Below are 22,546 nucleotides of genomic sequence, written 5' to 3' on the forward strand. Positions count from 1 at the left end.
AGATAAACAGGTACAGCATACTTGTGAGGATTTGTTTCATTTCATTGGGGGAGATTTACTAAAACTGGTGCAGCTGTGCACAGTAAAAACAATCAGCTTCTAACTTCAGCTTGTTCAATGAAGCTTGGACAATAAAACCTGTAAGCTAATTGGTTACTAGGCAGAGCTGCACCACTTATAGTAAATCTCCCCCTGTGTATCACCTGAGACCACTGAGTATATGCGTGTGGTTACAACTAGTGATCGACCGATTATCGGCGAAGCCGATATATCGAGGGCCGATATGCACTTTGCCTGATATATCGGAATCGGTCTCTTGATTTACCGATATTGCGGGAAAGTGCCTATAACGGAGTGATGCCTGCAGCTAGAGGCATCACCCCGGTACCGGAGTCCATAGCCGACGGTCGGCTGTCTTGTAATGACAACCGATGCGGCTGAGAAGCCGCTCGGCTGTCATTCCAAGGAGCGGGAGGGGATGCCCCCCCCCCCCTTCCGCGGCTTGCCCGGGTCTCCTGTCCCACCGGGAGACCCGGGCATCCTACCTTCACCGCCGCTGTCTGACCGGGTCTACATCTGCATACGCCACCATCTGACCAGGTCTCCATTTCTTTGAATTCGGCGCCGCCGTATACACGGAAGTGACGTCATGACATCACTTCCGGGTACTGGCGGCACCAAATTCAAACAACTTACAGCATTCAAAACAGCCAAACTTGAAGGGAAGTTTGAAGTCTTTTAGACCCCCAGATCCCTCCACCACAGTACCTGTAGAGATTAAAAAAAGAAAAAATAAATTTTAAAGGCCGATACCGATATCCGATGACCAAAAGATCGATATCGGCGGTAAAAAAACTATATTGGTCGATCAATAGTTACAACCGCCTTAAAGAATGGGAGAGCTGAAGGCTGTGATCTTACTGGAGATCTGTGTGGAGATGAACTAGTTGCTGACAGGCTTTACCATAGATACTCATTAAGTTCTACAAATATTTATACCAGCAACCCCCCCCCCCCCCCCAACAGCTAGTGCATTTCAACACTGCTAACAATCTTATGGTGACCCCCTCCTCATTCACTCAAAGTAATTAGCAAAACAAATTTCCCATACTTGTTCTGGGCTCATGTAGAGTTTGGTCCCGACTTGCCCAGTATGTCGAGCATATGCCGGCATTGGCGTCAAAGCTGCTTCTTCATCATCTTCCTGGTCCATCTCAGTTACTAGCCCAAAGTCCCCAACTTTAACAACATCGTCTATTGTAAAGAATATATTGGAAGGCTGGAAATCACAAAAAGAGAAATACAAACCTTACTCAAAGTGCATAGGGACTAGTTTGCTCCAATACATTTCACCGGGACATTAACAACTACAAAGCTTGAGGTGATTATATACTGTCCATGATACGGGATTCCTTTCTGCAATAACATTTACATTTTCAAGATAAGCTATGTTGGCGTTTTTTTTTTCTTTCCAGTCCAAGCAGTACACGTGTGGGTTCAAATAACAAAAGTATCACAGAGAATGCCATTCACAAAATGGAGAGTGCAAAACCTGATGCAACTGTGCATGGGAGACAATCAGCTTCTAGCTTCAGCTTGCTTAATTAGGCTTTGACAATAAAACCCGGAAACCGATTGGTTTCTATGCAGAGCTGCACCAGTTTTTATACTCTCCAGCTCTAGTAAATCTTCCCCCATTATGTTCCTGTGTTGTGAATATTACAATTTCACACATGGAATACTTTATATCTGCTTTCATGTGGCGTACTCAGTTCTGTTTCAGCAGGGGGGGGTTACATTGGGAATCGCATTTTTATCTAATTGCAATCATATTGCACATGCAGTTTAGAAAACACCTAAAACTCATGACATCAAACTCCTGTGATGCCCCTGGTGATAATTTCATTTGTGAGCCGTTTCTCTCGCACTGCCTAACCACAGACTTGGGCAGATCTCCATAATTTAGCTTTACACTTTCCACATCTATTTTCCTCATTCAAGTCTAAGTAAAGCCAAACGACTCTGCAACTTCTGACATGAGGGCAAAGTAGATAAAATATTATTCATTATGTTTACAGGTCTGGTATTCTTGTACATTAGGCCTGGTTCAAGCACCTGCATGGGCACTGCAACCCATTCATTTGAAAAGGCTGCGGTGTCAACGTTTCATGCAAGAAAAAGGTTCCTGCGCCATTTTAACCACTTTACCGCTACTCACTTGAACTCTACTGCGGCAAAGTGGTTCGATAACGTTGCCAGACATTCCCCTCTCTGCGGCGCGTGCCGCCAGAGCCTCGCTTCCGCTGTATTCAGTCACAGCGGGAGTCGGGCCAGGGGAGGAGCACCGCCCGCTTGTGTAAACAAAGCGGGCGGATCTCCTAAGTGACAGGCAGGGTCAGATTGCAGGGTTGAACCTGCGATCTGTGCCTGTATCACTCAATCACCTCCCCCCACACACGTCAGTAAGCACCAGGCATACATTAACCCCTCCCTCTCCAATAAAATTAACCCCTTCCCTGCCAGTGTCATTTTTACAGTAACAGTGCATATATATAGCACTGATTACTGTAGTAATGTCACTGGTACCCCCAAAAGTGTCAAAAATGTCAGTCAAGGGTCAGATCTGTCCGCCGCAATGTCGTAGTTCCGCAAAAAAAAAAAAAAAAACGCAGATCGCCACCATTACTCGTTAAAAAAAACAAAAACAAAAAAACACCAAAAACTACAGAAATCTTTCCCTTCGCTAGTAAACGCAATAACTTTTGCGCAAACCAATCAAAATATGCTTATTGCAATTTTTTTTACCAAAAATATGTAGCAGAAAACAAATTGGCCTAAAATGATAAAAAAATTCGATTTTTACATTTTTTTTTGGGGGGGGGGGGGGGGGGAATTTCATATAAAAAAATGTGAAAAGTAGTTATTTTTTCAAAATTGTCGCTCTTTTTTTGTTTATAGTGCAAAAAGTAAAAAAAAAAAAAAAAAAAAATTCGCACAGGTGATCAAATACCACCAAAAGAAAGCTCTGTTTGTGGGAAAAAAAGGACGTCAATGTTGTTTGGGTACGGCGTTGCATGACCGCGCAATTGTCAGTTAAAGTCGCACAGTGCCGAATCGCAAAAAAGTGGCCCAGACGTAAGACAGCAAAATCCTCCGGTGGTAAAGTGGATAAAATGCAGCAGAAGGATAACTGCATGGTGCTTTGCCTCAACCGCAAATGAGCTTTGTTTTTAAATGTACGGGGGTGCTATTAAGAGCGTGTTATGGCTGCAGGTGGTTGTGAGTGCAGGAACATGTGCAATTCCCACACTGCAACCACCCACAATAGTGTGGACAGCAGAACATTCATGAGAAAACCAGACAGGAGCCTTTTCATGTGAAAAGATGATCATCTGAAGACAGACACCAAAAATGTACCTTTCCTATTCTCATACCTGTATACTCCTCATGGTCAAAGACAATTTATTTTACATTTCAGCCATAGGGATAGATAGGATGGATAGATATATTTGATCCCCTGCAGATTTTGTAAGTTTGCCCACTTATAAAGAAATGAAGCGTCTATAATTTTTATCATAGGTGTATTTTAAATGATAGAGATAGAATATCAACCAAAAATCCTGAAAAAAAAAAAAAAAAACACGATACAAATGTTATAAATTGAATTACAGTTAAGTAAGTATTGATCCCCTACCAACCAACAATAATTCTGGCTCCCACAGACTGGCTACAGTATATGCTCATGTGGTGCACAGATTAGTCCGGTCAAGAAATTGCTCCCAACGACGACAATCCCTAAGGTTTCTTGGCGGTCGTTTGGCAACTCGAAGTTTCAGCTCCCTCTATACATTTTCTTTAGGATTAAGGGCTGGAGACTGGCTAGGCCACTCCACGACCTTAATGTGCTTCTTCTTGAGCCACTACTTTGTTGCCTTGGCAGTATGTTTTGGGTCATTGTCATGCTGGAAACCCATCCATGTCCCATCGTCAGTGTTCTGGCTGAGGGAAGATTCTCATCCAGGATTTTACAATACATGGCCCCGTCCATTGGCCCCTCAATGCAGCAAAGTCAGCCTATAGCTTTAGGCTCGGTTTCCACTAGTGCGACTTGCGGTGCGACTTGACACATGTCAAGTCGCACAGCAAGTCAAAACCCATTGTTTTCAATGGGGCCCGTTTCCACTGCCACGGCTTCAGTTGCCGCGACCTCAAAAGTAAATCGTGTACTACTTTTGAGCGCGACTTCCCTCTATATATGAGGGACAAGTCTAACTGAAGCCGCGGTTTACTTTTGCTACGAAGTCGTGCTAGAAGTAGCACGACTTCGTAGCCGCACTAGTGGAAACCGAGGCTAAGCAAAGAAACCTCCCCAAAGCATATTGTTTCCCACTCTGTGCTTGACTGTAGGGATGGTATTCTTCGGGTCATAGTCAGCATTTTTCTTCCTCCAAACATGCCAAGTCGAGTTAATGCCAAAGAGCTTAATTTTGGTCTCAACTGACCAAAATTCTCCCAACACATCTCTGAATCATTTCAATTTTCATTGGCAAACTTTAGATGGGCCTGTACATGGGCCTTCTTGAGGAGGGTGACCTTGCGGGCGCTGCAGGATTTTAATCCATGGTAGTGTATTAGGTTACCAAATAGTTTGTTTGCTGTGGACCCAACTGCCTTGAGATCATTCAAAAGCTCCTCCTGTGTAGTTCTGGGCCGATCCCTCACTTTTCTCACAATCATCCTTACCAGAGGAGGTGAAATCTTGCAGCTCAAGACCGAGGACAATCGATGGGTATTTTGTATTTCTTACATTTGTGAAAAATTGCTCCAACAGTTGTCGCCTTCTCACCAAGCTTCTTGCTGATGGTCTTGTAATCCATTCCAGCCTTGTGGAGGTCTACACTCCTGTCCCTGACATCCTTTGACAGCTTTTTGGTCTTGCCCATGATGGTGAGGTGTGAATGGAAGAAAGTCTGTGGACAGGTGTCTTTTATACACAGAACGAGTTGTCCTTAACAGCAATTTTTTGACTGGACAAATCTGTGCACCACATGAGCCATACTGTAGCCAGTATGTGGGAGCCAAAATTATTGTTGGTTTTTAGGGGATCAAATACTTATTTTACTCACTAAACTGCAACTCAATTTATAACATTTGTATCATGTGTGTTTTTTTCTGGATTTTTGGTTAATATTCTGTCTCTATCATTTAACCACTTCTGGACCAGAAGGTTTTACCCCCTTAAAGACCAGGCCATTGTTTTGATATTCGGCAGTGCGTTACTTTAACTACTTAAGCCCCAGAAGATTTTACCCCCTTCCTGACCAGGGCCTATTTTGCGAACGGACAATTGCGCGGTCGTGCAATGCTGTACCTACACGAATTTGAGTCCTTATTTCCTCACAAACAGAGCTTTCTTTTGGTGGTATTTGATCACCTGTGCAATTTTTTGATCATGCGCTATAAACAAAAAAAAGAGCGTAAATTTTGCAAGAAAATAAAATTTTTCACATTTTTTTATATGAAATTTCCCCCCCCCAAAAAAAATGTAACAATCAAATTTTTTTAACATTTTAGGCCAATTTGTTTTATGCTACATATTTTTGGTTAAAAAAAAAATAGCAAAAAGCGTATTTTGATTGGTTTGCGCAAAAGTTATTGCGTTTACTAAGGGAAAGATTTTTGTCATTTTTGGTGTTTTTTTTTTTTACGCGTAATGGCGGCGATCTGCAATTTTTTTTTGAGGGACTGCGACATTGCAGCGGACAGATCGGACCCTTGACTGACATTTTTGAAACTTTTGGGGTTACCAGTGACATTACTACAGTAATCAGTGCTATAAATATGCACTGTTACTGTATAATTACACTGGCAGTGAAGGAGATAACTTTGTTTGAGAGGGAGGGGTTGTGTGTGTCCCTAGGGGCGTGTTTCTAACTGTGATTGGCTGTGGCTTGAGGTGTAGGAACAGTGATCAACGGTCCTACATAGTAGAACCGTATGATCACTGTTTCTACACAGGGGAGAATGACAGGGGGCTTGTTTACATCAGCCGCCTGCCTTTCTCCCGCTCTAACGGACGATCGTGAGTGCCTGGTGGACATCGGGTCCGCCGGGCACAAGGGGGGGGGGGGGGTCCGTGACCAAGCGGGAGCACGCCTCCAGCGGCGCGTGCTCGCTCCCCAGAGCCTCACAGGCTAGTGACGTACCCATACGTCACTTTGCCTGTGAGGGGCTGACCGCCGCAGTATATGTACTTGCGGCGCTCGCCAAGTGGTTAACTGACAATTGCGCGGTTGTGCAGTGCTGTACCCTAATACAATGTCCTTTTCCCCACAGACAGAGCTTTCTTTTGGTGGTAAATCATTTTTTTTTTATTTTTTTTATCCTTTTAGGCCAATTTGTATTCTGCTACATATCTATGGGAAAAAAGAATCGCAATAAGCGCATTTTGATTGGTGTGCACAAAAGTTATAGTTTTTACATCTAGGGGAAAGATTTGTCATTTTTATTTTAACTTTTTTTTTTTTACTAGTAAGGGCGGTGATCTGTGATTTTTTTTTGCGGGTCTGCGACATTGTGGTGGACAGATCGGACCCTAACTGACATTGACACGTTTGGGTGGACCAGTGACAGTACTACATTAATCAATGCTTAAAAAAAAAAAAAAAATGCACTGTTACTGTAATAATGACACTGGTAGGGAAGGGGGTTAACCTAGGGGCGATCAAAGGCTTAAGGGTGTGCCTAGGGGAGTGTTTCCTAACTGTATGGGGAAGATACTTCTGGAATCAACACAGAGACCTGTGATCCTAAATAGAAAGATCACAGGCTCTCTGCGTTCAGGTACGGTGGTTCACGCAGCCAAGCCAGACTGCCGCAGTATATCTGCAGCGGGCGGGCGGCAAGCAGTTAAAATATACCTTTGATAAAAACTATAGACCCTTCAATTCCTTTGGAAGTGGGCAAACTTTCAAAATCTGCAGGCGATCATATCATTATTTTCCCCACTGTAGATTTTTTTCTTCTCTAGTTTGACTGGGATGACAACTATTGAGACTGTAGATAAAAAGTGCAGATTCGCATTTGATTTGTGTCATTTATAAGAACACACACACAAAAAGAAAAAAAAAATTCTAATACAAAGCAGTGAAACGTAATTTTCATCAAATGAAGCATTTTGTACAAATTTTCTTTATATTTACAGGTAAAAAAAAAAAAAAAAACAGCTTGTGCCTCAAACAAATCCAACCCTGACTCAGAATGTATAAGTATTAGGAAAGCATCATTGGGTGGTACTTTGTTGGTGACAATATATGCATAACGGTGCCTAACATGGGTGGATTTAATAAGCGGTTTACACTGACATTTTATTTACAACTATTCATTCAGAGATAATGGTAGAGGAAGAAACACTGGATATCCCACTGGGAAACATGTTCCTGAACACCTGCAGGAAGGAACAGAACTCCTTCATGAACAGGGAAGATCTCACACTTGGCATCCTTATAAAAGATAATTTAAAGCCCACCTTTTACAAACAATTTTATTAATGCACCCACATAAATAAAATTTTTTATTGTAAATAAATGTCCATTTATTAATTTTTAGTATTTGAGCCTGCAGAGCATCGCAGTTGCAATGCACAGGCTTCTGCAAACATTTTCTCCAGTCTATACGGATGGGGCTGGAGGAAGTAAACAAGCAAGGAGACTCACACTCATCTTGTTGCCATTGCCATACTATTCAATAATATAATATAGGGAGAATCCATCACCAAGAAAAGGTCCCTACACAGCTGCTCCTATCTTTGGCCAATGCTGCAGATTGAGATCTGGTCCTTGAATGTGAAAGTAAGCAAGTTAACATATAAATGAAAAAAAATAAAAAAAATGGAACCACATTAATCTATATTGAATATTGTAAACATTAGTTTACAATAATCTGATAGGAGAAAAGCTTGTGAATGTTTTATGTATGAGGTCAGGACAATAACACAAGAACTCACCTTCAGGTCCCTGTGCATCAGCCCCTTGATGTGTAAGAACTGAACAGCTTCTGCAATCTGCAGAAAAATATGGAGGCATTCAGCTGGTGGACGCTCCTCCAATGTGCAGCGTGCCTCCATCCAGTCTTTGAGGTTCTCCTTGCGGCACAGCTGCATCTGAATGTAGAGGTACACTTTGGGAGAGCCGGGGTTCAGCTTCTCTGCAGGGTTTTTTGTGAGGTCCAAGTTCAAGGTTTTTGGTCTGGGAGGAGATGTAGACAAAGTGCTTGGGGAAGTGGGTTTACTTTCACTGGAGTCCTTTGTGTCAGAGTCTCTGTGTGAGAAATCACTGGTTGTAACAACAAAAGACACATCTGTTCTATTGTCCACATTATTAGAGGTGTTATCACAGCCAGAGTCTTCAAACACGATAGAGGACGAGGTCCTCTCATGGATGCCAATCTCCTGTCTTCTCCGAGGGCCATGTCCACAGACAACTTCAGCATCCTCGTCATCATCCATTGCACTGTGATCAAGGTCACAGTCTGTAAGGAAACTGTCCTGCAGATTAAACATGGCATCAAATGACTCGTTGAGGTCACTACTTGTAGAGAAATGGAGAGGAAACGACAGTCTCCGATGTGCACCTGCATTAACGGCAACAAACTCAGTGGACAGAGAGCTTAGGCTCTGTGATGAAGGGGTGATCACCTCTACCTGCTCCTTCATGGAGTGGAGATCACTACTCCGAATCTTGACAGAAAGCCCATCTACTGGAGTGGGGGAGCTGAATGGCCAATCCGTGCTAGATATAAAATATACATATATTAATTAGTCACTGAATGCACAGGACAGTAGAAATACTTACTCCCCACTCTTACCATGCTACACCCTGCTTTACACAGGATTACAAGCCCCCTTTCAGCACTATATTGTACTGTAGCTAAAATTAAAGATAAAACCTAGCTTAATCGGGCCTCAGCCCCCAAAACGTGAAACAGCAAAAAAAGCACACACCTTCCATCCTTCAGCCACAGTGCATCCATTTTTTCTTGCCACAACTCTGGAGGCTCTTCCTTCCATGCATTGAAGTAGCGCACAATCCCAGGATGCTCCAGCTTGGCAAGAGCCTTTACTTCCCTCATAACCTTCTCTCTGGCAAGTTTCCTATGAACAGTTCAGCAGAGAGGAAACACACAATAAAATAATATGAATTTAAGTTTTTATCAGACCTTTTAAAAACTTTATAGTACAAAGACTATAGGGGAGACTGACTAAAACTGGAGAGTACAAAATCAGGTGCAGCTCTGCACAAAAACCAATCAGCTTCCAGGTTTTAGCCCACGGTCACATTGGTCCAATTTGACATGTCAAATCGCATTTCAAATCAGAGCCAATTGCCAGCAATGGCACCATCGGAATCTATGCAATGCCAACTTTGCTGCACCGCACCGATGCCCAAAAGTAGTTTCTGCACTACTTTTGGTGACATCGGAGGGCAATTTCAATAGACATCTGTACCAATGTCTGTGAAATCGCCCCTAAAGTCGGACTAAAAATGCCGGTGTGAAATCGTGCGATTCCGGCTGAACTCGCACAATTTCAAATCCGCCTCAGTGTGAACCTAGGCTTATTGTCAAAGCTTAATTGAACAAGCTGAAGTTAGAAGCTGATTAGCTACCATGCAAAGCTGCACCAGATTTTGCGCTCTCCAGTTTTAGTAATCAACCACACTGTGTTGCTAGCGCTCCGTTCAGAAGAAATCTCCTTGCCATCAAACTAAGGAGGCATCCTTAAAAATACATGCAAACACATGGTTTACATGAAAAACTGTTGCATTAAAAAGAAAGCAAAAAAATGAAAAAAAAGGAAAAGTCATTTTACCTGTTTGGGAGTCGAATTCTTTTGATGGCATAATTGCAGTCATCTACTTTATTCCGAGCCTCAAATACGACCCCAAAGCCACCTCGCCCTAAGCACCGAATAGGCTCAAAGTCTGTGAGATATCTGTAATGCAGGAACAGTCAAATTTAAAACATTAACTCCTTTACAAATTCAACCACAATTTAAGGCTAATCCAACGCGATCTTCCTGACAAATATGATACATCTTTTTATGTTTGTACAGGATTTTGAGGTATAATTTGTTACTACCAAAAGTGTCCACTGCCTCTACAAAAATGAAATTCTGAAGGCTAGGTGCACATAGGATTTTCAAGAGCCTTTCCACTGCAGATGGTGACCATATATGTCATTATTTACTTGATATACATATATCTAACCCAATCTGCAGCTCTTTACAGAGAATACTGCATCATCCATAAACAAGAAGTTTGAGAACGTTCTCACCACGGTCATACAGAAGTGAACCAGTGACCGTATGGACTGAAGCCTGCCTGACCTATCGGTATGTTCAGTGTTATATTAGGAAACCAGGGCATCTGGAAACCCACACAAAATACATACAGAACATACAATATAAAATACGCGCAGAGCTAGTAAAAGGGACATACCATGTGTATAAAGACAAACGTTAACATATATCACTAGTGAAGCAATGTAAAAATAGTAAAACAAATATATAGTTTTAAAATACTGTGCATAAAAATCCAGAAAGTGTCCATGTGCTAAAAAATGTCCATATGATAGAAAGTAGGGATAGACCGATATGTTGTTTTCAGGGCCGATAGCGATATTTTGGACAGCGCATATCGGTATCGGCCGATATTTTGTACATTTAAAGTTTTGAAAAATAAAGACAATTTCTGACACAAATCTGGTACTGAAATCCAGAAAGTGTCCATGTGCTAAAAAAAAGTCCATATAGTAGAAAGGGAACTCTGACTCCAATAGTGTAGAAGACGCTATCCTTATGGAAAGGTATCACAAGTGCCAGCATGCATATAAAGCCAATCTTCCCAAGTGCTGACAGATGAAAGCACCAATAACTGATAAAGGAATGGCAACTTACCAAAAAATGTTGGCTTCCAAATCAATGGACAAGCCAAAAGCGCTTTTGAGGGTATTCCTCACCAGGTAAAGATCACCAATCAAATAGACTTGCAGATGGTAAACCCATTCCAATGGACATGGAAATAAATGCAAGGGTACATAGCGTAATACAGTTTAAAAAAAAAACCCACGTTAAATGTTTAAAAAGTCACTCACATGATGTAATATACAAACGAGTACGTCTCGTCCCACCCAATGCAATTCGTCATACTTTTGACGAAACCCGTTGGGTGGGACCAGACGTGACGTCACAATGCCCCTGGACAGATTTGTACAGGAACGCTGCAGCTTGATCTCCTGGGAGTTTTATACATGCTCATTTGTATATTACATCATGTGAGTGCATTTTTTAAACATTAAACGTGTTTTTTTTTTTTGAAACTGTAATACGCTATGTACCCTTGCATTTATTCCCATGTCTATTGGAATGGGTTTACCATCTGCAAGTCCATTTGATTGGTGATCTTTACCTGGTGAGGAATACCCTCAAAAGCGCTTTTGGCTTGTCCATTAATTTGGAAGCCAACATTTTTTTGGTAAGCGGCCATTCCTTTATAACAGTTATTGGTGCTTTCATCTGTTAGCACTTGGGAAGATTGGCTTTATATGCATGCTGGGACTTGTGCTACCTTCCATAAGGATAGCGTTTTCTACACTATTGGAGTCAGAGTTCGCTTTCTACTAAGGATAGACTGATTATTGGCAAGGCCGATATGCACTTTCCCTGATATATCGGTATCGGCCCTGGAACTGGCCGATATTTTTGTGACGTCATTGTGCCTACTTAGGCCGCCTCCCTCGCCTTGGACAGCCTCGTCTGGAGGCGGGACTAGTCTCGTGGGAGTGTATCACAGCCATACACCCACCCACAGCAGCCCGGTGCCAGCCAGCCACCCATATCCACAGGCCTTCTACCAGCCAGCCCACCATAGGCACTGTACCAGTGAGCCAGCCAGCCCCCATAGGCACTGTACCAGCGAGCCAGCCACCCACCACAGGGTGCCAGCCAGCCACAGGCACTGTAGCAGCCAGCCGCCTACAGCCCCTGTGCCAGCCAGCCACCCACCACTGGGTGCCAGCCAGCTACCCACCACTGGGTGCCAGCCAGCCACCCACCACAGGGTGCCAGCCAGCCACCCACCACAGGGTGCCAGCAAGCCAGCCATTAAGCATTAAACAAAAATTAACATGTTCAGTACCAGATTTTTGTCAAAAATTGTCTTTATTTTTCAAAACTTTAAAACGTACAAAATATCGGCCCATATCGGCCGATACCGATATGCGATGGCCAAAATATTGGTATCGGTATCTGCCCTGAAAACATCATATCGGTCTATCCCTACTTTCCATCATATGGACATTTTTTAGCACATGGACACTTTATGGATTTTTATGCACAGTATTTTAAAATTATATATTTGTTTCACTATTTTTATATTGCTTCACTAGTGATATACGTTCACATTTGTCTTTTTACACATGGTATGTAATTTTTACTAGCGCTGCATGTATATTATATTGTCTGTTTGGGTTTTTATCTATTGACCCGTGCAAGCTGCTGGTTCATTTATTAATTTTGATGTTTTCACTTTATATCTAGCGCAGATTTTTTTTGTTTTATAATTTATACAGGACATACAAACTTGCTTGTGGTACAAATCGAAAACGCAGGACCTCAGGAATACAGATCAATAATACAAACAATTTAGCCACTATTAAAAAGTTTCTCTAGGCAAAAATGTTTTTTTTGTATAGAGCAGGGAAGAGTTAGACTTTTTGTCACATTTTCAGGTGCGTCTGTCCCCTCTGAGGATATTTACCACTGCTTATACTGGTGACCACTGTCATCGAGAAATCCGAAATTTTAAGAGTTGTCCCTAGAACCAGAAGTATGGGGAAATCCTCCAATGGGGACAACTGTCTAAGAGGGGAATACCCCTCTCTGTGGGAGATTTCCACTCCCTTCAATTAAATTTATCGTATTCCAATTAGATTTTATTTTTTGAAATTTGTAAGAAACATTTGAAGTATGAATAATATGAAGTAATAAGGAATGTTCATGCATACCAAGAAAGTCTGAGCTTATTCACATTTGTTTCATTGTGAACTGACCGTGACACGTATCCACAGCTGTATTCACCCCTACTGTCAGCAAGGTCGCCATTCATGGAATCATATTTGCTATCCGTCTGACACTGAGTCTCAGATTCTTGTCTTTTCTGAAAAATAAATATAATATTTATACATACATATACAGTATATTGTCAAAAGTATTGGGACGCCTGCCTTTACACAGGCTTGAACTTTAATGGCATCCCAGTCTTAGTCCATATGGTTCAATATTGAGTTGGCCCACCCTTTGCAGCTATAACAGCTTTAACTCTTCTGGGAAGGCTGTCCACAAGGTTTAGGAGCGTGTCTATGGGAATGTTCTTCTAGAAGCACATTTGTGAGGTCAGGCACTGATGTTGGACGAGAAGGCCTGGCTCACAATCTGCACTCAGTCAGTCAAGTTCCTTCACCCCAAACTCACTCATCTATGTCTTCATGGACCTTGCTTAATTTTTTGCGCAGTCATGTTGGAACAGGTAGGGGCCATCCCCAAACAATTCCCACAAAGTTGGGAGTATGAAATGGTCCAAAATGTCTTGGTATGCTGACGCCTTAAGATTTCCCTTCCCTGGGACTAAGGAGCCAAGCCCAACCCCTGAAAAACAACATCATAATCTCTTGACTGGCCTGCACAGAGTCCAGAATGCGCTTCTGGAAGAATGGTCAAACATTCCCATAGACACACTCTTAGACCTTGTGGACAGCCTTCCCAGAAGAGTTGAAGCTGTTATAGCTGCAAAGGGTGGGCCAACTCCATATTGAACGCCGCCAACAAAGACTGGGATGCCATTAAAGTTAAAGTGTGTAAAAGGCAGGCGCCCCAATACTTTTGGCAATATAGTGTAAATATACACACACACATATATATATATATATATATATATATATATATGTACTTTTACAAACATTATAAATGTACTTTAATATTTGGTAAAAAGAAAAAAAAATTCCACATAAAAGCTGACAAAAACATTGACCACCAAGAATGACACAAAACAAGGAACTGTACATACCCTGGCACTGTGTGGATGAGGCTGGAACAGCTTGCGTACCACATAGGTGGTGGCAGTGATGCACAGCAGAATAGTGCCCACTATTTCCTTCCACCAGTGCAGCAGAAGAACAGGATCTTTCTTCCTGATGTTTTTGTAGTTTGGGTTCTCCAGGATCCCAATGGTGATCTGAGTCCCCCGCTTGCTGCGCTCTCTTTTGTAGTATGGCAGGTAATAGCCATTGTCTGAAAAAAAGGATAGGTTTACAAGATTACATTTGAAGGAGGATCATTTTCTCAATGTATGTTTTACAGAAAGCAAGCATCTGAGGACAAACACACTCAGCTGTAGAGGGCGCTAAAATACGAGTTCAGCCCATCTGTGTGACAGGCGGGACAAATGATAGATGGTTATGTTTGGAATTTACACTGTCCGTGTATAGAATTGAATTAACAACTGTTGCATCTACTAGTGTATTTGTTGTTATCCAATCAAAGAACATCAAGAAAAGATGAACTGCTAATGACAGTATTTAAAAACATTCAGAGCACAATGGTCCTTGCACACAATTCCGTTATGAGTGGGAGTGTGTGTGGTGCTTCTTGGCATCCAATCATTTTTTTAAATCTCAGATGTAACAGAAGTAATGTCAAATCTGGTCATATAGGGATCCCTTAAAGGAATTCTAAAACCTTATTTGGGGTCCAGAGCCAAGGGATATTTATCTCTTCTGTAGTCTCCAACCCCATTTACTTTTAGTACAACTATGATCACAATGTCATTATTAAACAGATCTTAAAAAAAGTAATCCTTTTAGATTTGAACAGTAGAAGACTTAATTACCATTGTACTTCATGCAGATTAAATCAATTAACAGTGCAAACCAATAATCTGTAATGATGGGGTTATCAAGTGATTTTTTTTTAGTTTGGACACAGTAAGCAATGTGCACACACAATGAAGAGGCCACACAGTGTTGGAATGGATTCACACAGTACAATGATGTACCAGTAGAAAGCAGAGGTAGAGGTGCAGCCATACCGACATCTGCTACACTGTGCCGTGGGGCTCTTTCAAGTCTCCGGGTTCCTCCCGTCTTTGCTAGAAACAAGGTGAACAAGTCAGGAGAACCTCTGCATAAAGTTTCATCAGAAATAGAGGCCGATTTCAGTAAGTTCCAACACTTTGATGGCTAGCAATAACTCATGTTGTAAAGTTACACACTTGTGTGATGATCATAATTCCTGAATAAGAATCTTCTGATCATGCCTAGGGTTGCAGGAAATGGGCTTTCATGTTGCTATTTTTAAACATGCCATCTTGTCACATTAAAATATTTTACCAGTTAATTTTACATATCTGACCAGATCGAAGCCTTTCCTAACTGTATCCGGGATAACATAATGCAGAGCGTAAAGACTTTTCAGTCTGATTTTCTATAAAAAAAAATACCATGTCACATCATCACGGCACGGCACTCCTTGCAAACACGGCACAAGCGGTGTGCCATGAATGAACAGTGAACTGTGCATGTGCGAGTGACATCATTAGCTGAAGCAGACATGTATATATCTCCTTAACGGCACAGCTTCAGAAGATTTGGAAGATACTTACAAGTAATACATATATGCTTTAAGATAGGAGGAATTTAAATTGTTGGGTTTAATACTGCTTTATTATAATATAAAAAAGAACACCAAACAGAGGAAAAAAAAAAATAAATAAAAAAAAGAAGAAGAAGGATGGTGGCACTCTCTATAGCTCCACAAAAGATTGCGGCTACGTTCACATCTAGACGTTACTATTTTTACAGGTGCTTCACAGTTGTTTTACAGGCGTTTTTAGGTTGACAAGTGACCAATGAAAAAAAAAAAATAAACGCCTGTAATCTGCCAAAAAATAAATCATGTACTTTGAGTGACAGGCGTTTTGCATAAGGCGACAGAACGCTCAGATGTGAACAGGGCCATTAAAATGAATGGGATTTGTCTTGTTTGGCATTTTTAGAGATGAGGCTTAGGGCAGAAAATGGCCCAAAATCGCCTAGATGTGAACAGAGCCTGAGAGGAATAAAATAAAACGTTTACAATCATATTACAAAAACCAAGGTGTGATCCAAACTTACCATATGGATATTGCAGCACAGACAGTGCCCCATTGCTGTACTCCTCGTGAGAAAACTTGTCATTGCTGAGACATTTATCAAACTCATCAGAACCAACCAACACTGGAGTCCTGGAGGGAGAGTCTGGGAAAGACATGAAAAATATATCAAGCTAATGAACTTTGATTGTAAAGTCTTGTCTTTTTTTTTGCTTTAAAATAAGAAACATGTTATACTTCCCTCCTCTGTAAAAGTGGTTTCGCAAAGGGCAGTCCGTATCCCCCTCTTGGGCTCTCCTGGCCCCTCCCTCCTTTTGAGTGCCGCCACAGCAAGCAGCTTGCTATAGGGGCACCCAAGCAAGGCTGCAGCTCCGTTTATCCATTCAGCCACGGCGCTGCAGATCGGCTCTGCCCCTTCTCTTTCCTGATTGCTTACTGAGTTTGACTGACAGTAGATGGAGCCAATTGCACCACTGCTGTGTCTCAGCCAATCAGGAGAGAGAGTCCCAGACAGTTGAAGCACTCAGACAGGGATGGGGCTCAGGTAAGTATTAGGTGGGTTAAGGGGAGCTGCTGCACGCCGAAGGCTTTTTTTATCTTCATGCATAGAATGCATAAAGATAAAAAACCTTTTGGACTTTACAACCCCTTTAACACTACATAACTTTAACACTACATAACTAAATTTAGGATGCAGACCTTTTGATTTTTTTTCTGCGGACATAAGCTGACCTACATGCAAGACTAATGGCAGTTTACATCCACCCACCCATAGATATTGTTTTGGTTCAGTCCAGAGCCATCTAAAAAACTTGTGGATGGATTCGGACTGAATGATCATATGAAAGGGCCCCAAAAAAAAAAAAAAAAGCATTCTGATTGGTAGTCACTAAAAATCACACAGTGAAAGTTTTACATGTCTGGTTTTTATTGTCAAGATACATGAAAAGGTATAAAATCCTGACAACTGTTCTGAAACAGGAGGGTCTGCAAAAAAGCAAATAAAAATAATAATTTTGACATGCTATGGAGCGGAGGTAGCCAATCTGCATTACAATTATACCGAGTGTTATACACAAAGCAGTCTTCAACACCAATATTCTGAAACAGGAGCAAACAAACACTAAGACCAGCAATAAAGCAACACTTACGAATCAATGGCTTCCACTTGATTCTTGGCAGCGATATAATAGCATGCTTATCCTTCATTGTATCCAGGGCTGTGGGATTCACTGGGAATTTCTCAGATGCTCGCACAGATGACTGCAGATACAGCTGCCCACGATACATTCCTACAAAACAACCAATGACACATGCCACCTTTAAACATCCTTCATACGATAGACGCAATTTGACAAGCATAGGAATAGTAGCAGTCAATTAGGGCTGCATGTTGCTCACATCAGCGACTAGTGCACCAAATTCAGGTGGTTCTAAAAAGCACCACTTTTATGTATATTGTGGCGCAATGAATGCACCAACTTCAAAATAAAATACCAACAGTATCATATGAAAGTGGTGCTAATTAAGACAAACTCTTTTGGCATACAGAGGGACAAACTGGTACAGACAGATTTTGTGAAAGTGTCTCGTGCGCGTTCTAAGTGGCGCAGCGTGTGCCAAATTCAAGTTCTAGACAGGTACAAGAATTTGGCAAATGCGGCACCACTTTTAGAACATGAGAGACACACTATTGCTAAATCTGTTTGTGCAAAGTTTATGAATGCCAGGGAATGTTCCTACACACCACTGTTCTAATTCAGCCTTCATCCAACGAAGCCACCTCCTCCCTGCTAGAAGGTTTGAGTGTCTACTCTGTCACTAGAACATGTGTCTCCACTATAGTTGAATGGCCCCAGGTTGCATTAAAATAAATTCTAAGGGGGGGGGGGGGGGGCATGGTCTGACAATGCTGGCGTGAGGGCGACTCTCTGAGTGCTCCCACAGACTCCCGTATCTAACCGCTTGCAATTGGTTCCCACTACAGAGATACCCACCGCCTGATGCCAGGTAAACGCAAACTGTCCTCCCAGCAATCCAGGGTGGCTGGGAGTAGAACTGGTGCCATAGAAGGATTCTTCGCTGGAGGAACCAGAGACCGCATAGCGGGCTCTAAGATAGCGTCAGGACGCTGCACACAACAGCTCGTGATCTTTCCCTGCCAGGAGACACAGTTGAGTTACAGATGCCTACATCCCCCAAAGAAGCCCAGGTACAATGCTACAGCTTAGCCTCCTCTCAAACTTCAGTCACTGCACCATGTCCTGGACCCCTACTGGAGGGGCCAGATAGGGATCGGGACAAAGGAGTATATAAAAGCACTCCCTACTAAAGATGACATTTTAAAACTGATAAATGTGGTGGAAGCTAACTTTAGGCCCCTTTCACACTTGTGCGACTTCAAAGTCACGCAATTTTGACGCAACTTTTTGCAGCGATTTTGATTGGGCTTATAATGTCTTTTCCTCAAAACGCATCAAAATCATGCCAAAAGTAGTGCAGAGACTACCTTGAAGTCGCACCGACACTGGAAAAAGAGCAGGAGGGCATTACGGATTCCATTAAGGCTTTACAGGCCCACATGCATTAACAGGATACTAGGATTGAAATGATTATGCTGCAACTGGATGATTAAGAGTACAGGGAGGAGGAGACAGAACACAAGGATTAGAGGCCTTCCTGAAGCGGTAACAGCTATAGATCTTATACCTACGCAACAGGGGATCTTCACAAATTTTAGGAGAAATACCTGAGACAATTGAAATTGATAGAGCCCATAGAGCTTTGCTACCACCTCCTCAGGATGTCGTCAATAAGCCATATTCAGTCAATAAGTGATCTGCAAACTTCATAAGTATACCATAAAGGAAGCCATAATGAGGGCTATGAGGGGTAAAGATAGTATTGATTTTGATGGTGCTCAGATTTCCCCGGTACCAGATCTTTCTAAACAGATACTGGTGATGCGAAGGTCTTTGCAACCATTTCTGGTGATCTTGCGGAGTAAGGGGGCCACTTATAATTGGGGGTATCCCTTCCGTCTAACTGCCCAGAAAGATGGGAAATCTGCTACTCTCAGGAATAAAGACAATCTCCCTAGATTGTTGAGCACCCTTTCACTGCCTCTGGTGGATTTTGAGGACTGGAGGTCCCTATCGGTCGTCCCTATCCCAAAGGACGCTGGGAATTAGTATCGCAAGGGTCACGCCGCCGCCGTAGGGAAACCAGGAAGACACCTTCTGACCCGGCCTTGAAGGACGGATAATTGTTGCATTTTTTGTGCCTCTATTGTTCTCCCAAAGAGGGCGCCGTTCTCTTGTCAGTTAATGGATTAACATTTGTCAACTCTATGGGAACCGGATTAGAACAGACTATGTTAATACATGACAAAAATATCCGGGATGTCTTAGAGGGGCATCTCTGGCATTTTGCCACCCACGACCACTTGCAGGCACCGTCCAATAGAGGGCAGAGGCGGTGCTGTGAACAGTTGTTCACTGGGGTTCCCGTGTGCGCGCTAAGGTGGGAGTGACACACGGTAAACCCGTTTGTGCCCTCATAATGTACAATTGGGTATGTCTTTTATTTCTCTTTTTTTCTTTTTTATAGGTTTGATATGTCTTGGGTAATTTTGAAATATGCACTTACCGGTTTGGGCTTACATATAAAGAAACAACCTGGTCTCTCAATGCCGTCAATGGATGCTCCCTTGCTTACCCATTCTTGGGGAGTGGGAGCAGAAGGGGGTCCCCTGGTAGAGTCGCCCTCTGTACCACACCATGACCTACAATGTTTGATATAAAAATAACTACTTATAATATACGGGGCCTATATTCCCCCAAGAAAAGAGGCATGGTGTGGCAGAAGCTTCGGCCGCATCCGGCCCCATATTGTCCTGTTCCAAGAGACCCACTTTACATGTTCTTCTACACCTGCTCTTCCAAGATCTCCTTATTCTCAATGGTACTTATGTCCTTCCCTGTTGGCAAAGGCCAGAGGGGTGGCCATAGCTATACATAAAAAGTGTCCTTTTGTATTTATAGATCAGCAGGTAGACACAGAGGGCAGCTTTATTTTTGTAAAAGGTACTATTGCAGGGAGACATGGGACGATTGCTAATTTCTATGCTCTTAACAGGCTTACTGTTGGCTTTCTTTCTAGGGCCCTGAGGCATCTCTCTAGGTTTACTGAGGGACTCTTGATATTGGGGGGAAGATTTTAACCTACCCCCAGATCCCTGGATAGATACCTCTTCCGGAAAGTCATCCTTTTCCTTTAAAGCTAGAAGACACCTGATGAAACTCATAGGTTCTATGCACCTGGCAGATTGTTGGCGTGCTAGACACACCACAGAGAAAGATTATAGCTATTATTCAGGAATACATAATTCTTATTCCAGACTTGATCTTATATACGTCGATCAATATCGCTTTGTTGGGGCCTCTATTAGACAGATAACTTTATCTGACCACGCTCTGGTCACCATCGCATTGTCCCCATCAGGGATGGGCAGTGGAGAGTGGATATTGAGACTTAATGAGAACCTCCTGGACAACAAGGAGGTATTTCAGGATTTGCAGTCATCCATAAGATTCTACTCCAAGTTGAATACTTCGGAGGACGTTTGGATGCAATCCTTGTGGGAGGGTCACAAGGCAGTGATCAGGGTGGTGCTGATCAGCCAGCGAGACTTAAACTGAAACAGAAGAAGATGGATGACCTGATGGAGACTATTAGAATTCTGGAACAAAAACATAAATCTACATTGCAAACTATAGAGGTCAATCAATTGGGGATTCTGAGTGCCAGGCTGACGGAATGTCTAGATTATAAAAGCTAGAAGCAAGCTAAGATTCTATGCTCACAGATTCTATGAATCTGGAAATAAGTGCGGGCACCTCCTGGCGCTGACAATCAGGTCCAGACAGGAGGCGGCGCACGTACATAAGCTGGCTGCGGGTGACCGCCTCACAGCGGACACCCGATGCATAGCAACAGAGTTCCAGAATTACTATGAGAAGTTGTATAACATTAACCCTCGCCTCTCGGCCCTGCTACTTCAACGGAAGCAGGATGGGATAGGCGAGTATTTACGGGAAGTAGAATACCCATCTTTATCAGAGGAAACTCTGCAGGACCTAGAGAGACCGATCACCACTGAGGAGCTTTCATCGGCGATGGCTGCTCTCCCTAGTGGGAAAAGCGGAGGCCTTGATGGGTTTTCTAATGCCTATTACAAAAAGTTCTCTACAATCTTGATGAACCCTTTGTGTGAATATTTTAATGCCATTGGTGTCCTGAACCCCTTCCCTAAGGAGGCCTCACTGGCACATGTGATGGTACTTCCTAAACCTGGAAAGGACCCCACATACTGCCAAAACTATAGACCGATTTCATTATAGAATTCAGACACAAAAATCTTTGCTAAAATACTAGCCCAGAAACTACAGGATTCCATCACCTCTATTATTCATCTGGATCAAACAGGATTTGTCCCTGGTAGAGAAACCAGAGACCATACTATATGGGCTATTCACATACTACACTGGTTGCGACATGGCCCATTCCCATCCTCAGCACTCCTTATTTCCATTGATGCGGAGAATGCCTTTGACCGAGGTGGACTGGGTCTTCTTGGAGGAAACCCTGTTGAGGCTGGGTCTGGGACAGAGGATGATGGAATGGATCATGTCACTATACCAGCAACCCGAAGCGAGAGTGCGGGTGAACAGGACTTTCTCCCCTTCGTTCTCCATATACAACGGGACGAGACAGGGATGTCCCCTTTCCCCCATTTACATTGGTTGTGGAAGCACTGTTGCGTAAAGTCAGAAACAACTCCGATATACATGGGGTCCGTGTAGGAGATAAAGAACACAAATTGTCAGCTTATGCCGACGATATTCTTTTTTATATCACCCAACCCCATACTACCCTTCCGGTGCTAATATCAGAGTTGCAGAGATTTGGTAAATTATCTAACTTTAGGGCCAATTATAAGCAATCTGAAATCCTCCCGGTGGGGGTCGACCCAGATCAGGTGTCCTTTCTACAGCAAAATTTCTTATTTAAATGGCAATCAAGGTCTTTGCCTTATCTGGACATTAAAATCACCTCTGACCTCCGATTAATGTATAACGAGAACTATGATCAGCTCTTAAGATCTCTGGAGACAAACCTCAAGGAATGGGGGAAATCAGCTATTGCTTGGCTAGGCCGAGTTAACGTCCTAAAGATGAAAGTTCTGCCCCGCCTATTGTATCTAATGTACACGGTACCGACAGATCTGCTAAAGATGTTTTTCCGCCGGGTGCAGAGGCTTTTTAAGTGTTTTGTATGGAAGG

At 42.6% G+C, this 22,546-nt stretch overlaps 1 protein-coding gene across 3 annotated transcripts in view; it reads right to left on the minus strand.

Moving 5' to 3' along the window:
* The window catches only part of EIF2AK3 (eukaryotic translation initiation factor 2 alpha kinase 3), a 104,690-nt gene that overhangs the window by 8,861 nt on the left and 73,283 nt on the right, over nucleotides 1-22,546 (minus strand). Inside the window, exons 7-15 of one of the 3 annotated variants that reach the window (XM_082252890.1) lie at nucleotides 17,354-17,494; nucleotides 16,225-16,347; nucleotides 15,141-15,200; nucleotides 14,121-14,344; nucleotides 13,108-13,214; nucleotides 9,869-9,991; nucleotides 9,002-9,151; nucleotides 8,006-8,789; nucleotides 1,112-1,279 (exon numbers count right to left, since the gene is read on the minus strand). In XM_082252890.1, the coding sequence (XP_082109016.1) occupies nucleotides 1,112-1,279; nucleotides 8,006-8,789; nucleotides 9,002-9,151; nucleotides 9,869-9,991; nucleotides 13,108-13,214; nucleotides 14,121-14,344; nucleotides 15,141-15,200; nucleotides 16,225-16,347; nucleotides 17,354-17,494 (1,880 nt within the window). Of the gene's footprint in view, nucleotides 1-1,111; nucleotides 1,280-8,005; nucleotides 8,790-9,001; nucleotides 9,152-9,868; nucleotides 9,992-13,107; nucleotides 13,215-14,120; nucleotides 14,345-15,107; nucleotides 15,201-16,224; nucleotides 16,348-17,353; nucleotides 17,495-22,546 lie in introns of all 3 variants that reach the window. The other 2 variants (XM_082252889.1, XM_082252891.1) reach the window with 2 other exon arrangements.

The sequence above is a fragment of the Pelophylax lessonae genome (genome assembly GCF_965119305.1).
Source record: "Pelophylax lessonae genome assembly, chromosome: 1".
NCBI lineage: Eukaryota > Metazoa > Chordata > Amphibia > Anura > Ranidae > Pelophylax > Pelophylax lessonae.